Raw genomic sequence first — 16617 nt, 5'->3', positions numbered from 1 at the left:
TCAGTGGTGTGACATCATCACGTTGTCATCGCCGGTGCTGGTCTGCGTGACCACGCGCAGGTGGGCGATCTTCTTCACGGCTTTCTGCAGGACGTGCTTGAAGACCCTGGGAGGCTCCTCCGTCAGGCTGCGGATGGAGGGTTGACGGAGGGAGGGATGATGGAGGGAGGGTTGACGGAGGGAGGGATGATGGAGGGAGAGACGATGCAGGGGTGGGGTGACGGGGGGAGGGATGACGGGGGGAGGAAGAGAGGAATGGAAAGACGGTGAGAACCATGGAACAACATGGCGTCCTCTGGACCAGGGGCATCGAACAAACATTGAGTCATTGGTGAAAATGTGACGTGGTGGTTCGAGTTCCTCCGTCATATTTAGTGAAATCTTAAGAATTATTTCACAGAATTTGCACGTGACCAACGCAGCATTTTCATGTTGTTTTGGGATGAAACAGTCGGGATTCTACCAGTTTGAGTCTCCCCCAAATCATTCCATGAAAATATCTGAATGTGAAATATTTAAACAAAAATATTAGCATTTTTATTTTTTATTTTTTTTGCAATTTCCTATTTTTTTGCCCTTTGCCCAAATCATCCTGCGGACCAGATTGGACCCCTCCCGGTGGCCGAATTAGGGCCGTGGGCCATATCTTTGACCCCCCCCTCCTAGAACAACTGTCATTTAAAAAAGGGAATCTCAACGCTGAATGTTAGAAAACTAATTTTTAGAAGTTAATTCTAAACAAAACCTGTCTCAAGCAAAAGGGATAAACAGCCGGTCAGCGAGTCAATAAATCAGCAATCAATGATCAATTAGCAATAAATTAACTCGCTGAATTATTGAGAAGATCAATAAATCAATTATAAAAACAGCAACTTAATCATATTTGGAACAGTGACAGCAGGGACATTTAGTGTTTTCTCCCAAACTTGGAAAGGAGAAGAACTGAGTTTGATCAGTGATCGATTCTTTGACTTTGTCCCCCTTTTTAATAAAATAATAATAATAATAATAATAATAGTAATAATAATGTAATGTTATACATCATTTTGGGAATGCATAACACTACCTCAGTTATTCTTCTTTGCAAGTTGCTCTGCTTTCCGTTTCTTGTACTGCGCTATCTCAGCCATCTGCAGCCCATGAGCCATGAGCCTGTGGACGGAACACAGGATGAGAGCACGGTGCACACACACACACACACACACACACACACACACACACACACACACACACACACACACACACACACACACACACACACACACACACACACACACACACACACACACACACACACACACATCGGTTTTAAAGCAAAGGGAGGAGTATTGTTCTGATTTGGACGGTGATGGTTCTTTTCGTACCCTGACTTGAGTTCTGGAGGAACAGGAAGTGGTTTGGTGAAACCGTCTTTGCCGACCAGCCAGTACGTCTCCTCTGTGCCTTTACCCTGCGGACCGAGGAAGCCAAACCCCATAGGAACAGAAGTAAAACCAGGGGATCCATTAGAAACCACAGGTTGTCTCAGGGTCAGGGTTCGGGTTAGGGTTAGTGTGTCACAATACTGGGACGAGTGCTGTCTGGTGAACGCGGATACAGGACACACCAGAGGCTCAGGAGCAGGTGCAAAAGGTCCAGGGTTTATTGCAGCGGGCTGGAAAGGTCTGGCAGGGAGGAAGATCAGGGCAGGAAGGTCAGGCAGGCAGGGCAGGCAGGTGGATCAAGGTAGGAAGGTCAGGCAGGACAGACCAGGGAAGGGCAGGTAGGTTGAGTAGGGCAGGTCGTCTGATGACGTAGTAGATTCGACACAGTAGTATTGATGCAGTGGATACAACGACGATCTGACAATGACTCAGGGAACCGGGTGACGACAGCTGGCTAGATTACTAAATGGGGTCAGATGTGCAGTGGCAGGACCAGAGCGACAGATAGAGGGAGACACAGACAGACCGAGACGGGGAGAGCACAGGACAACATACACTAGGGGAAGAAGGACAGGGAGAGAGGTAGAGGGCAAGGGACTGAGAGAGAGACGACCAAATACAGAATAATAACACAACAGGGCAAAAACCATTCCACAGGGTGAGGTCAGGTCAGCGTAAGGCTGGCCTCACATCAAAAGCATGATGGGGTTGGTGCTAAAATGTGTGGAATCGGGGTGTTTCGCTTTCCTTTGCTTCCTATATGTTTGAACCAATCGTGTTGCTGGGGACGGGGCTCTGTTAGCAGCGTTACATGAGTCCAAACTGGAAACAACCTGACCAGTGTTACCAGAACAATAATATGCTGAGTGACACGTGACGGGGCTGACCATCGATTGCCAGGGACTAAAGAAAAGACAAGCAGCCCTGGGATCGCAGATCACTCCTGGGCTGATAGCGAACTCAAACCGCGCCGGCGCTGATAAATTTACATGTTTCCTGTTTGTTTATGCAGTCTGTAGTCGATGGGAGGACGAGCTACAACATCCTGTCTGGACGCCAACCTTCTGAAACAAAGTTTCTCTAAAGATTTCCAATCGTCAACACTGTGTTGACTGGCCACTGCAGAAATACACTTCTCAAATCCTCATCTGTTAGCTCCATCTTGTCACTCGGAAGGAGTTTCCACTTCACTGCGATATCCTCGTAACGCTCCAGAAACAGGTGAACTTAAAACCTCAGCCTGCCTCCTTCCAATCTCTGGTTTCCGGCGCAAACTCTGAGGGGCCTTCCCCAGGTACCCTAACCCTAACCATGACACTTGCGAGACACACAGAGAAACAGAAACTATCACATCAAACTTCACTTCTTATATAACTATACAGGCAACTTAGAGAAACCTTTGTGAAATAATGTAAATCAGTTCCCTGTTGGAGGAACCTGCCTTGATGTCCATCTGTCCTCTGAGCTGAAACTTGTACCCCTGCTGGAGGTCCAAAAGGATCTTCATGGTGCTCTGGTGGACGTGGATCCTATAGGCTAGAACACAACAACAACAACAAGAATAAACACCACTTTCTGACTGCGAACATAGCCTGTCATTTTTGTTTCCCCCATCTTGTTCTTCTCTGATATCCTCCAGGAACTTTTCAATGTCTCCAACCCATGGAACCCAACTAGGATGCCTCTCATCCTCCATGCAGTCCAAAGTGCCTCAGACTGGAGCTCACACAGGAAGCATCCTGGCCAATCAAGCCCAACCCCTCGAAGGTCTCTTTCTGGTACTCACGCATCCCGGTGGCCTCCATGCGAGACGCCGTGGTCACCGTGTCTCCAAACAAACAGTATCGGGGCATCGTGAGACCGACCACACCCGCCACACAGGGGCCTGGGTGCAAGAAAAAAGGTTTGTAAGGATCATATGCGACGTAGAGCTCATATATGGCACTTCATATTTGTATAAGGGTGACCTGTGTGCAGTCCGATGCGGATCCTGACGGGGACGTCCGGCATGTGTCTCATCTTGAATGTCCCCACGGCGCTAAGGATGTCCAGCGCCATGTTGGCGATCTCCGAGGCGTGGCGGTCGCCGTTGGGAACGGGAACGCCCGACGACACCATGTACGCATCACCGATGGTCTCCACCTGGAGGCAGCGTGGTGCGAGTCAAGACCAAGAGTCAAAATCAAGGCTAGTGTTTTTAAGTCTGAGACAAGTCCGATAATTTAGTGTACCGAGTCCAAGCCAAGTCCAAGGAACTGGAAACTGAGTCGATTAGTCAGAGTCGATTTCTGAGACTTTAAAGTTGCAAGTTCAAGTCACCGACACCAGAACAGTGCAAGTGGAAATGAATACCATGACTCTTTATCCAGACCAGTCCCGTTTATCTCTGTTGTCTGTGACCACAGCAAGGTCTCAAAGGGCCACGCTTCACATGTGCCCGCGTCTGCCACCCGGACCAGGAAGTACTCCCAGAAAGAAACACGGAAGTCACCTTGTAGACGTCGTGGTTCCCGATGATGGCGTCGAACAGCGTATAGAGGTCGTTGAGGAGGTCCACCACCTCGATGGGTTCACTGTTGGCTGAGATGGTGGTGAAGCCCACGATGTCGCTAAAGTAGAGCGACACGCTGTCGAAGTACTCGGGCTCCACCGTCCCGCCCACCTTCAGAGCCTCGGCCACCGACCTGTGGGGGGCGCCACACCCACATCTGACAGCGGTCTAGGGTGTGTGTGTTTATACAGGGTGCACGCATGTGCTTCTTTTGTGTTTCTTTGTGCAGGTATACAATTTTTTTCGTGATTGTAATTGTATCCCATAATGCACCAGTCCTACGCTTTTCAATTGCAGGTAATATCTCTTGCAATGTAAAACTGTATATCATTACACATCATAACTGTCGTCATATATATATATATATATATATATATATATATATATATATATATATATATATATATATATATATATATATATATATATATATATATATATATATATATATATATATATATATATATATATATATATATATATATATATATATATATCCGAACACGTGCTCGGCCCAAACAGGGCGTAAATGACATTTTTCAAATTTTTCAGATGAGCACAAACAAACCAACTTTTAAATGATGGTAAACATTTCACTCCAACATGAGACAGACAGACACACAGTGCAGACAGACAGTGCAGACAGACAGTGTATGAAGCACTTCAACCTCGTGGTTTCAGGCTTGTGTGGATAACTGTAGTGGTTCAAACCTCCAGAACACCAAGCATCAAGCTTGACATATCGGTATACTCATACATTATCTATACTGTATATTGTACATATTATTCTAGAGGGTTGGAACTGACGGGGGCAGCATCTGTGTGAGCAGCTTCTCCGTCTTCTGCTTCTCCACCTCCAGCTCCTCCGTCCGCTCCCTGATCAGCTCCTCCAGGTTGGATGAGTACTGCTCCAGCATCCGCAGCATGGAGTCGATGATGTTTGTCTTCTTTCCCTTGTTGATGTTCTTAAACTGGGGGAGGAGGGAGGAGAGGAAGTGTCAGTTATTTCTGAGTAATGACGCTGATCTGTTAATGACGACCGTTGCTACGGGCATTTCATGTCCACGGTTCCACTCCACCTACATGCTAATGCTAACAGTAGCTAGTGGCGCCATCTGGTGGTGTTACATGGAAACTACAATGAAGAACTGAAGAGATGAATGCAGACGTTGATATCGATATCGCCGACGTCCCATTCAGCGTTAATGTAAAATTTAACATGATATCATAAAATCATCAGTTATTGTTGTGGTCATTTTGAGGAGCCAAACCCGGGAAAACATTCAAATTTTGTTCGAAAACTATTTTACCGCAATTGCCACAATTTCCCAAAGTATCCGTCTCTCCATTTGCGTCGAGTTGGTGAAGTGCTGCGTTGCTTTGGACGAACCCTATAAAACCATTTCAAATATGCATTATATGTTGTTTTAACCCCTTCACAGTGAAGACCCCTTCGCTTCACACCGGGGTCCTGACCGCCCTGCCCCGATCTTTTACTCACCTGATCGAAAATGTCCTCGAAGGACGGCCTGCGGTCGGGCTGCTCGTTCCAGCACTGCTTCATCAGCTGGATGCACTCGATGGGGGCGTAGTCCGGACTGACCACCGGGCGGCAGAGCGGAGGAGGCTTCACCAGCTTCTCCACGATGTCTACAGCGGAACGCTGCTCTGTTACTTATATGCAGAGATCCACACGTCCGTCCGTCCGTCCATACATCCATCCATCCATCCATCCATCCCTCCCTCCCTCCTTCTTGCCTGCTGCGGTCAGGTCCAGCATGCAGAATGGTGGACCCCTCATCACCACTTCCTGCATGATGATGGCGAAGCTGTACACGTCGCCAACGAGACTGCCGTTGAGACCGGGATGCTCAGTCCGCAGGATCTCTGGAGCGGTCCACAGCAGCTCTGCAGAACGGAAAAGATTAAGGTTTCCTACCGAACACAACCCAACCAAACAGAACCGAGCTCTAATCCAGCGACTGACCATCAGCGGGGGGTTCCACGTAGGGGAACCTCTGGGCCTCCAGAACCTCATTGTAGCCGTAGTCGGTGATCTTCAGGACGAAGCGTCCGTCCACAACACAGTTCCTGGACTTGAGGCGGCCATGACTCACCTCTCTGTGATGGAGGTACTTCATGCCCTGGAGTGTGACATAACATAAAGACGTTTCAGCGTTTTGTCAATCCGACATAGGCCTACGGCCACTGCATCCATCGCGTCCCAACCTCACCTTGATGAGGTCGAGAAGCAGCGAGGACTTGAACATCCAGTCCAGCTTGACGTCCTCGTTGAGCAGCAGGTCCTCCATGCTGCCCCGGGAGCAGAACTCCGTCATGATGGCAAACACGCCACAGTCATGGAAGAAGCCGAGGAAGGGGTTAACGTTCTCATGACGCATGTCCTTCATCTGGTGGGAGGTGGAGGTTTGAGTGGTGTTGAAGGTGGAGGAAGGTTTAATAGGGTCATGTCTGGTTTAACATAAATTGGACTCAAGGATCTTTGACTGATAATGATGAAACAAACCAGTTCAAACACGTCGGCAGTCTTGGGGTTGATGCTCCGGAATGTTCCGTGAGGAAGCTTCTTCAGCCACGCCCAGTCACCCTGCAGGTAAAGGTCAGAGGTCAAAGAGAGCTAAACTGGGAAGCAAGATCAGGGAGTAAACTCTTCCAAGTACTCTATAGCCGCTTTTCCACCAAGGGTACAGGAATCATTTAGGCCCAGAACCTTCTGAAACACCTTAGTGGTTCCTCAAAGTTCATGGTTCCAGTTCTGGCTATTCATGTTCTATTCTTAAACAAAGCTAGAGATGGGAAGTGAGTCGGTTCCTGTATCCAAAAAGGGGATTTTGATTCAAATCCTTAAAAACAAGACGGACATCTTGAATTGAAAATACAAATTCTCGGACTTGGACTGTTTCATCAGTTGCCTGGATCTTTAGTTGCCCCAACTGGATGCCAGGTGGAAGGAGAGGGACCTACCTCAAAAATTGCGATGTTGGAGTTCTCGTACGTGGCGGGTGACTGGCTGGAGAACGCCGAGGCGACACTGTGCTCGGTGGTGCTCCTCCTCGCGTCGCTCATCCGACTGTCGTCCAAACTCAGTTTCTATGGAGACGGACACGTAGCGATGAGGGTCAACCCAATATGAGTGAACTGCTTGTATGGTTTTTACCAACTCTCAAATTGTATTAATGGTCACTGTGGCTGTTCTACCACACGCCACCTGAGTGGCTTTTCTAGACAGTGATGGTACAAACACGCCAGTTAATTGGAGAGAGTGGCCCCTGTGTGTGTGGTGGTGGGTGATTTTAACCTGTGAGCGCAGGTGCACAGCCACCTCTGCTCCCAGGCCCAATTAAGTAGATCCAAGGCAGGTGTGGCTGCTTAAAATCACACCACCCCAACACCACAGGCATTTATCTATGTGGAACCAACTCCTCACTGGCAATTTTACACTCGCATTAATCTAAATACCACTTTTTAAATAATTAGGACGTCGTCACCCAGAGAGGACTCAACACCGAGCCGTTAATGTTCAGCTGACTGAGCAGTTGGTCTGTCCCCAAGAAAGCGAATCTGTTTTTGTTGGACAGGCATGGGACCGCACCTTGTTGCTTAGCGACGGATTGATGAAGGTGACGTCAGCCAGAGTCAGCAGGATCTTGTTGGGGCCCCGGACCATTCGGAGCTTATTGATGTGTCGCCTAGGCAACACAAGACAAGGGGTAAACAATGGTGCAGACAATCTTGGTGTCCTGAAACAGTCACCAACGCATCTGCACAAGGAACAGTTTGATCGATCAACACTTGAACGATTATGTGATTAAGTGCAAACTCCATTCATGAGCAAGCTAGAATGTGGCTAACGACCACAGAAAACATTCCGGCTTCCTTTTTACCCAAAGAAAGATTTTTGTTGTTGTGGCAGCCAAAACAGACATTCGCACCACCCCCGTGTCAAATGTCCTCTTTGTCAGAAGTCTAAATATCAAGTTCAAGTTCAAGTTCAAGTTCAATAGATTATTTGTCACATACATATAAAAATCTGTCCGTCACTGGGTCTAGCATAAATACTTTCAAAACCACAATCTTTACAAATAATGCGGCATGCTACTGTCGATGTTGTATGATATGATGGAGTAGTAATGGTCTGAAGTGGGTTAGAGAAGTGAGGGTAGATCGAGGAACAGCGAGCGAGAGAACAGGTCAATGCCTGGAACACACACAAGCTTGCAAATCTTTTCTCGCTCTGTAGTAAGGTACGTTTTTGACAAAAACACCCTAATCACTGTTATTATATAGTACTTAAAATACTACTCAAGAGATATACAGTGTGTACTGCCTGGAGCCTCTCAGATACATGGGGATCCGCCACAGCTGCAGCTGGACGGACCACCTCGATTTTCAAATTTCTTTTAGGATTTACATGACCTGCATGAGTGAGCTGAAATCTGTAGAGTGAGTGGATCTGTGTGGGCACCTAATGTAGACACTGAGTCTGTGATCTGTGTGGGCACCTCAATTGGTGGTGTGTGTGTGTGCACGCTCAACCTCCAGAGCAGATCCCTCTTCGTGAACCAACACGCTGAGTCTCTCCTCGGTCCATATCCTCGAGGAAAGTGAACGTCTCGTCCCAGGAACCGCACCATGCCGGCCTCCAGATCGATCCTGGCACCGATCAATACCATCACCGATCAATACTGTCCGCTCTGACAAGATATTAATGATGAATCCATGAGTCGCATGAACCACCCAGTACTTAATAACCCCTCCCCCTCTACCTGTACGTGGGCTTCAGCTCCCAGGACACTCCGTCAGTGTCCAGAACCAGATAGTCCAGCAGAGCAGACCCAGAACTGTTGGTCCTGATGGGGTGACTGAAGCCCTGTGGAGCAGATCCATCCATGATCAGTGCAAAGGTCGTTCCTTTGTTCAGGAGGTAGATGGTCGCTGGTTCGATCCCTGTCTCTTCCTCGTAGCAGGTCCAAGTTCTCTTGAGCGAGAACTGCTCCTGATGAGTAAAACTGGCGACTTGCACAGATAAGATACGACTTTATAATCCCCAAATGGAAAGACCATTCAAATAGGATGTATGGAACTGCAGCTCTAGGTGCTCAAGGACAATTGTTGCCTCGGAAACCGTGATGTTGAAATGACACTGGTCGGTGATCTGGTCAGTTTTCTGCAATATTCGCAGCAACATGATATGTAGTGTAAAGCATTAGCATGTAATTGTATTTTAGCGATGGAGGGAGATGCACATAACAAGGTGAAGGTGAAGACTCGTTTGGTACCTGGAAGTCCAGGTTGCGGGCGTGGCGGGCCAGTGTGCCTCCAGACAGCCAGTCCCCAGATTCCCTGACGCTCCGCACAGCGTGGGCCATGAGCAGAACAGAGCTGTAGATGGTTCCAAACAGAGGGGAGACCTGGTGGAGGAAACAGATGGACAGACAGATAGACAGATGGACCAAGAGACAGGAAGTTAGACAGAAAGGCAATTTACTAATCGTATTTAATGGCTCCAGCCCTGAGTCTCCCATTTTCTCCTGAGTGAGCTCACCCATGGCTCAAGTATCACATCTGGCTCTCCAACCCCACCCAAGGGGCTAATCCTAAAAACGTGTATAACTATGGCTGTGGCTGCTATGGCTACATGTCCAGTTGGCCGACCCCAACTGGACCTGGAACTGGCTGACATATCTCACAAGGACCTATTTGTGTCGCTCAAAAGCCTGAGAACCTAGCTGGAAGACCTCACCCACCAGAAAGTCTCTTGCTCAAAACCACCAAGGGAGGGACAAAGATCTCCCAAAACAAGACCAACTTATTGTCCAAACTTGGAATGATTGAAATGCACTTTTAAAAGCGCTCCAAGTAGAGAGGTAAGGTCTCCCATCCAAATTCCACAGGCAGCACACTGGAAACAGCTTGAAAAACATCCTTCTATGAATCACCTGCTGTGGCTTTAAGGTCCCTCTCAGCTCCCCCCTCTCCACGGCCTCACCATAGGCCTCATAGAAGGACCTCTGGGGGGAGTCTATGGTGACAGTCAGCATGGCGTCATAGGCCCTCAGCAGCTTGTTGTTGGTCCTCAGCACACTGTAGGTGACGTTGTGGTACGGCAGGCTGTAGAGCAGGGCGTCGTAGGGCACAAAGACCAAGGAACCATCGATCATGTTCATGTCATAGGCCGTCTCCAGGAGCAGCTTCTGAGGCTGTCCTCCGATCAGCGCTGAGTGCATACAGAGGATGACCACTGGTGGGCAGGAGAGAGGCGAGACAACACTGAGGGAATAGGTTAGGTGGTGTCCAGCACTTCCTGTGCTTCGCTGGTTATAGAGCTAGCAAGAAAAATACCCTTTTCAACTGCAAGAACCTTTTCGGGAACCAGGAACCAGTTTGTGGTATTTAGGAACTCAGTGGTTTTTCAACAGGAGGAACTTAGCTCCAAAGTACCTGGTCCGAAAACAGTCCCTGCAAGCAAGGTGGTACTTTTCGAGGGAAGGAGAACCATTGGCGCAGTTTTTCGAACTGAACAGCGCAAGCTACACTAGAATGTCCAAGGACACCAACTGACATTTTTAAATACGCTAAACAGCTGATTTAACAACTGCATGTCCTCTTGATCTCCATGGTTCCTTGGTGCTGGAGGGACATAACCAAGAACTCTTTTAGGGACTGCTAAGGTTCTCATTTCAGAAGGTTCATCATTCAGTTCCTTATCTTGGTAGAAAACCAGCCGTCGCTGTAGTCGTTGAATCAGTATTAACTAAACAAGCCTTATACTGTAGGTTATTGTCTAACTATAGGACACAACTTAACCAGTAACATTAGTCGTAGTTGTACTACACCGATGAGAACCAAACAGCAGCAGTGGTACTGACTTCTCATGTGTCCCAGCTTCCGGACCTTTGCCAGGGTTCTCCTGACTCCATGAGGAGAGTTCTCCATCGTGATGACCAGCCTCACCGGCACACCATGGCTTCTCAAGGAGGTAGCCACCTGGACACAGACAGACACCTTTGACTTTGTCAATATCACCAAGCCCTAATTGAGGAGTGATTAAGGATCTTTCTGACAAACAATTGTCCTCGTCCTCCTAAAAATGAGAGAATCCACAAACCATGGAAGCGGTCTCCACCCAGACAGGTTCAGACGATGAGATGATGCCAACATGGGCCCACCTGAAGTGCTGCATGAGGCTCAGCAGCACCTGGGTTGGGCTGGGCGAGGAGCGGGAGAAGGTGGGGTGACTATGGGCATCATCCAGCTCGTAGCCTACACAGCCCCAGGAAAACACCACCTGGAAGAAGGAGAGGAGGAGAGAGGATGAGGACAAAGATCTGACTATCTTTAGAAATGGTTCCCAACGCAGTATCTGCATCTCAACCACAACAAGGAATGTTTCCTACCTTGTTCCATCCTTTGCTCAGCAGCGAGGCAGCGTCACAGTATCCAGGGTTGGTCGGTCCCACGTACCCAGAAGCCCGGGTGTGAAACCCCAGGAAGGCCTCCAGAGCCCTGGAAGTCTCACATGGTTCCTACGGTGCGAGAATGACATCATCACTCAATCAATCAATCAACAAGTAGTTGATTGATCAATGAAGATTGGTCTTTAGTTTGGAGGGAAAGTTGTTGTTTTGATTTAATGACACCAAAGCAGCCTGCCTGTCTACACCTTTGGCTCATCTCCTATTGGTTCTTTCCTCAAAGGGACAGGGAGTGATGGGTCGCGTAAGCCGTGGCATTAGAAGTACGTAGCTGTAGCAGTAGTCATAGCAGTGACAGCAACGTAGCATTCATGGTACTCGTAGCGGTCATGGTCATGGCAACAACAGTAACAGTAGCTGCAGCAGTCATAGTAGCAGAAGCAGAAGTGGTAGAGCTACAGTAGCAATAGCAACAAAAATAAAGAATTGGAACGTGGATGGGACCTTTGTCAGAACATATTGAGTCCTTCAGTCATACTCAGAGGAAGCAGTAGCCTCAGCAGTAGCAGCAACATTAGCTGTAGCAGTAGCAATAGCAGTAGCAGTATTGGTAGCTGTAGCAGAAACAGTAGCAGTCGCTGTAGCAGTAGCAGTAGCTGTAGCAGTACCAGTACCGATACCAGTACGAGTAGCTTTAGCACCAGTACCAGTAGATGTAGTGGCACCAGTACCAGTATCAGTCCCAGTAGCTGTAGCTGTAGCAGTAGCAGTAGCAGGAGCAGTAGCAGTATCTGTACCAGTGCCACTACCAGTACCAATACCAGTAGTAATCCTGCTACTGGCAGCAGTAACTGAAAGTCACTATTGACTGGGAACCTTAAAGGCTGGCTGTACCTGCAGCACCACATAATCAAAGGAGGAGGCGTAGGAGAATGCAGGGTCCTTGTTGATGCGGTCCACTGCTAACTGGGCGGCGGTGGCGGGCTGGGCCTTGGCGAAGAGTGGGTCACACCCCCAGGGTCCCAGCACCCCGACCCGAAAACGAGCCCCTTGAGCCGGGCATGGCAGCAGCACCAGCGGTGATAGGAGAACCAGGAGGAGCCGCAGGGGGCTCAGAGGACGAAGAGGGGAGGAAGACGAGGGCGGAGGAGCGGGTGGCGGTGAGGGGAGGCACCGGGTGTGGCGGGGCGGGCGACACGTCGAGGGAGGAGGAGGAGAGGGGGATTGTGGGGAAATGCCGGGGGTTCGGCGTCTCCTCATTCCCAGGCACCGGAGGAAGACATTCTCATCCCGGACATCCCTCTCCATCTCCACCTCATCCATCTCCTGGACGAAGGGAATAAGGATTCATGTGATATCTGTATGATATATTATATATTATATACATGATATACAGTGTATACGTGTATCACATGATTATATACATGATATATCATGACGTGATATTATATACGTACATGATATATATCACATGTGATATTATATAGATGATATATCATTACATGTGATATCATATGCATGATATACTGTATATCACATGTGATATTATATAAATGATATATCATCAAATGTGATATTCCAGGAATTACGTGCAGCCAGCCACTCATTATCACAAAATTACCAGAATATCTGACAGGGTGATGTTGTTTTGGTATAAACGAGTCGTTTACATGATTTTGGACTCAATGGCTCAATACATCAGCGGCAGCAGAGTTATCTGATGCGACCCAGCCCTCGTTTTTACTATAATCCTCAAGGTCGGTGACTCAATATATACAGTATTTTGGGGACGACCATCAATGCTTTCATGAGATAATTACACACACAATAAATATTATAAATAAACATGAATACTTATGATAATACAATATAAATAAGCAGTCGTTAGTGTTATTATGGGTTATTGATTAAAACCGTTTCTAAGAAGACATTTCTACCGAGTCATTTGAAAGAAGGTCAGGACGGTCACAACTACAGCATGAGCCCACTTTTCTAAATATTCACCTACTGTGCATGTGCGTGGGCGTTCCCGGACCTCCAAATACCTTCATGGACCTTTATGGAACCTCGTGGACTCTCGTGGACCTTCATGGACCTCGGGACCTTCCAAACCTTCACAGACCTGGCTGGGCATACATGGCCCTTCATAGACGTTCCTGGATCTTCACAGACCTTTGTGGACCTTCATGGACCTTCTTGGTGAACGTGAGGTATCTCCAGGTTCGCGGTTCGTTGTCGGGCTCATGCGTAGGAGTTGACCCCGTCTCTTCAGATTATATCAAATCCCATCAGGATTATGTTCTATATACCTGTACACAAATAGCCCGGTGCTAATACCTGCTAATGCTACTTGTATACTACAGTTATTAATACTGATATTTCTATAACTTCTACTGTTAATGGACCTACTACTGAAATATTTACATTCTAGTTATTAGGTTCAGCACATTTCATACTCAAGTGCAATTCAAAGTGCCTTACATAATACATAAAAGGTACACAAGCAAAGAATAAAAGCATATAAATAAAATAAAATGTAATAAAATAAAATAATAAAATAAATAAGAATACAAATTGTTATTAATGACAATAAGCCTTTAACTAACTAACAGTGTCGTGAATCTAAAGCGACAGTTTCATGCACTTCATTGAGTTTTTCATTAACTCATTTTACAGTGTGGACTGTCCACCAGGGGGCAGCACAGGACAGAGCCTTCATGTGACAATTCAACTTATAAAAGCAAAGATAATCATAAATATGATCAAATTAAATGTGCATACATGTGTTGATTCAGAAAATTAAATTTGATTGAGACAAACATCAGAAGCATCAACAAACACAAACAAAAATAATACTAAACTGATGTCTTCATGAACACACATGCATATGTCCCCATAAGCACACACGTGCGTATGTCCCTATGAACACACACATGCATATGTCCTCATAAACAAACACATGCATATGTCCCCATAAACACACACATATGTCCTCATAAAAAACACATGCATATGTCCCCATAAACACACACATGCTTATGTCCCCATAAACACACACATGCATATGTCCTCATAAACAAACACATGCATATGTCCCCATAAACACACACATATGTCCTCATAAAAAACACATGCATATGTCCCCATAAACACACACATGCATATGTCCCCATATACACACACATGCTTATGTCCCCACAAACACACACATGCATATGTCCTCATAAACAAACACATGCATATGTCCCCATAAACACACACATATGTCCTCATAAAAAACACATGCATATGTCCCCATAAACACACACATGCATATGTCCTCATAAACAAACACATGCATATGTCCCTATAAACACACATGAGTATGTCCCCATAAACACACACATGGATATGTCCTCATAAACAAACACGTGCATATGTCTTCATAAACAAAAACATGCATGTCCCCATAAACACACACATGCATATGTCCTCATAAACAAACACATGCATATGTCCCCATTAACACACACATATGTCCTCATAAAAAAACACATGCATATATCTTCAAAAACACACACAAACAGACATGCATATGTCCCCATCAACACACACATGTATATATTCCCCTAAACACACATGCATATGTCTCCATAAACACACACATGCTTATGTCCCCATAAACACACACACTCACACAAACGATGTGGGGATGTTGTGGTGTGAGCAGCCACACCTGACCTGGATCAAGGTGATTGGGTTAGGGTGGCTGCAAACCTGTTGCTCGTTGGTTGGTCTAACAAGCAGCAGGTAAAACCTCCATCCCCACACTCACTCGGGAGAGGAGCCCTGTCATGACACATGTTCCATCTGCTCCTGGCTTGTTCCACCAGCCTCCTCTGCAATAAACTGTTTACAACTCCCCGACTTCTGTGTCTCTGTGATGGAGGGCCTTGAAAACGCGCATGGGTGGTGCATGGTAGAACTGCCACAGTTCTCATAAACACACACATGCATATGTCCTCATAAACATACACACACACACACACACACACACACACGACACAGGCTTTGTGAACCCACACAAAACATGAAACCCCAAAGAAACCCCCACATGCACACTTGTAAACACAAACACACATGCATATGTCCTCTTAAACACACACACTCACACAAACGACAGGTTTCGTGAACTCAAAAGTTTTGGGAAACATCAAAGAAACAAACACATGGATATGTCCCCATGAACACTTACACACACACACCCGGTTTCTATGTATGCGTTGTGGGGACCTCAGAGCCCGTCTCAGACTGTCGTGAAGCGTTTCTGTGTATGCGTGGTGGAGACCTCAGAGCCCCTCTCAGACTGTCGTGAAGTGTTTCTATGTATGCGTTGTGGAGACCTCAACCCCGTTTCAGACTGTTGAGAAGTGTTTCTATGTATGCGTTGTGGGGACCTCAACCCCGTTTCAGACTGTTGAGAAGTGTTTCTGAGTATGCGTTGTGGGGACCTTAGAGCCCATCTCAGACTGTAGTGAAATAACAATCTGTTGATCAGATGAAAACAGTGAATCCAACAGAACAAAATGAGGTCACACTCAAATGGAAAGGTTAATTTTATCTCTGATCTAAGCACAGAACGTCATAAGGAAATTATGAAATGACGATGGGATCTGCTGGGTCCCACAACTCCAGGCTCCGGTCTGAAACACTCTAGACCATTCTAAAGCAATCCAAAACAGTCTAAACTAGTCCGAACCAGTCTAGACCATTCAAAACCAGTCAAGACAATTCTAAACCCGTCGAAACCAGTCTGAACTAGTCCAGACCATTCTAAACCAGTCCAACCCAGTCTTGACAAGCCCAAACCAGTCAAAACCCTTCTAGACCAGTCTTAACCAGTCAAACCAATGTCGACCAGACTCGACTAGTCAAAACAAGTGTAAACCAATGTAACCATTGTAAATCAGTCGAGACCATTCTCAACCAGTCTAACCCAGTCTTGACCAGTCTAAACCCTTCGAGACCAGTCTAAACCATTCTAAACCAATGTAAACCAGACTTGACCAGTCCAAACAAGTGTAAACCAGTGTTAACCAGTGTTAACCAGTGTAACCAGTGTAAACCAGTCTAGACCAGTGTGGCAGATTTGCCACACCACACCACCAACACTTGGGTGGTGGCCACACCACCACCCAAGTGGCATGTTCAGGGACCTCCGGGACAG

General features: G+C 46.9%; 1 protein-coding gene across 1 annotated transcript; it reads right to left on the bottom strand.

The window, feature by feature from the left end:
• On the bottom strand, positions 1 to 12734 carry gc2 (guanylyl cyclase 2; the record flags this gene model as incomplete). The annotated part of the gene is made up of 23 exons (XM_080023612.1): positions 1 to 127; positions 1072 to 1152; positions 1365 to 1450; positions 2866 to 2960; positions 3211 to 3309; positions 3392 to 3566; positions 3916 to 4108; positions 4783 to 4946; positions 5477 to 5625; positions 5734 to 5883; positions 5963 to 6119; positions 6210 to 6386; positions 6503 to 6583; positions 6961 to 7086; positions 7589 to 7757; positions 8533 to 8649; positions 8763 to 8866; positions 9276 to 9407; positions 9936 to 10237; positions 10866 to 10983; positions 11105 to 11284; positions 11394 to 11522; positions 12306 to 12734. 23 exons carry the CDS (start codon positions 12732 to 12734, stop codon positions 1 to 3), a joined length of 3540 nt encoding a protein of 1179 aa, XP_079879738.1.
• Positions 12735 to 16617: the final 3883 nt, after the last annotated feature.

This window comes from Zeus faber (assembly GCF_960531495.2).
Source record: "Zeus faber genome assembly, chromosome: 22".
NCBI lineage: Eukaryota > Metazoa > Chordata > Actinopteri > Zeiformes > Zeidae > Zeus > Zeus faber.
Note: the sequence above shows the minus strand (reverse complement) of the source record. Positions and strands in the feature narration are given on the sequence as shown.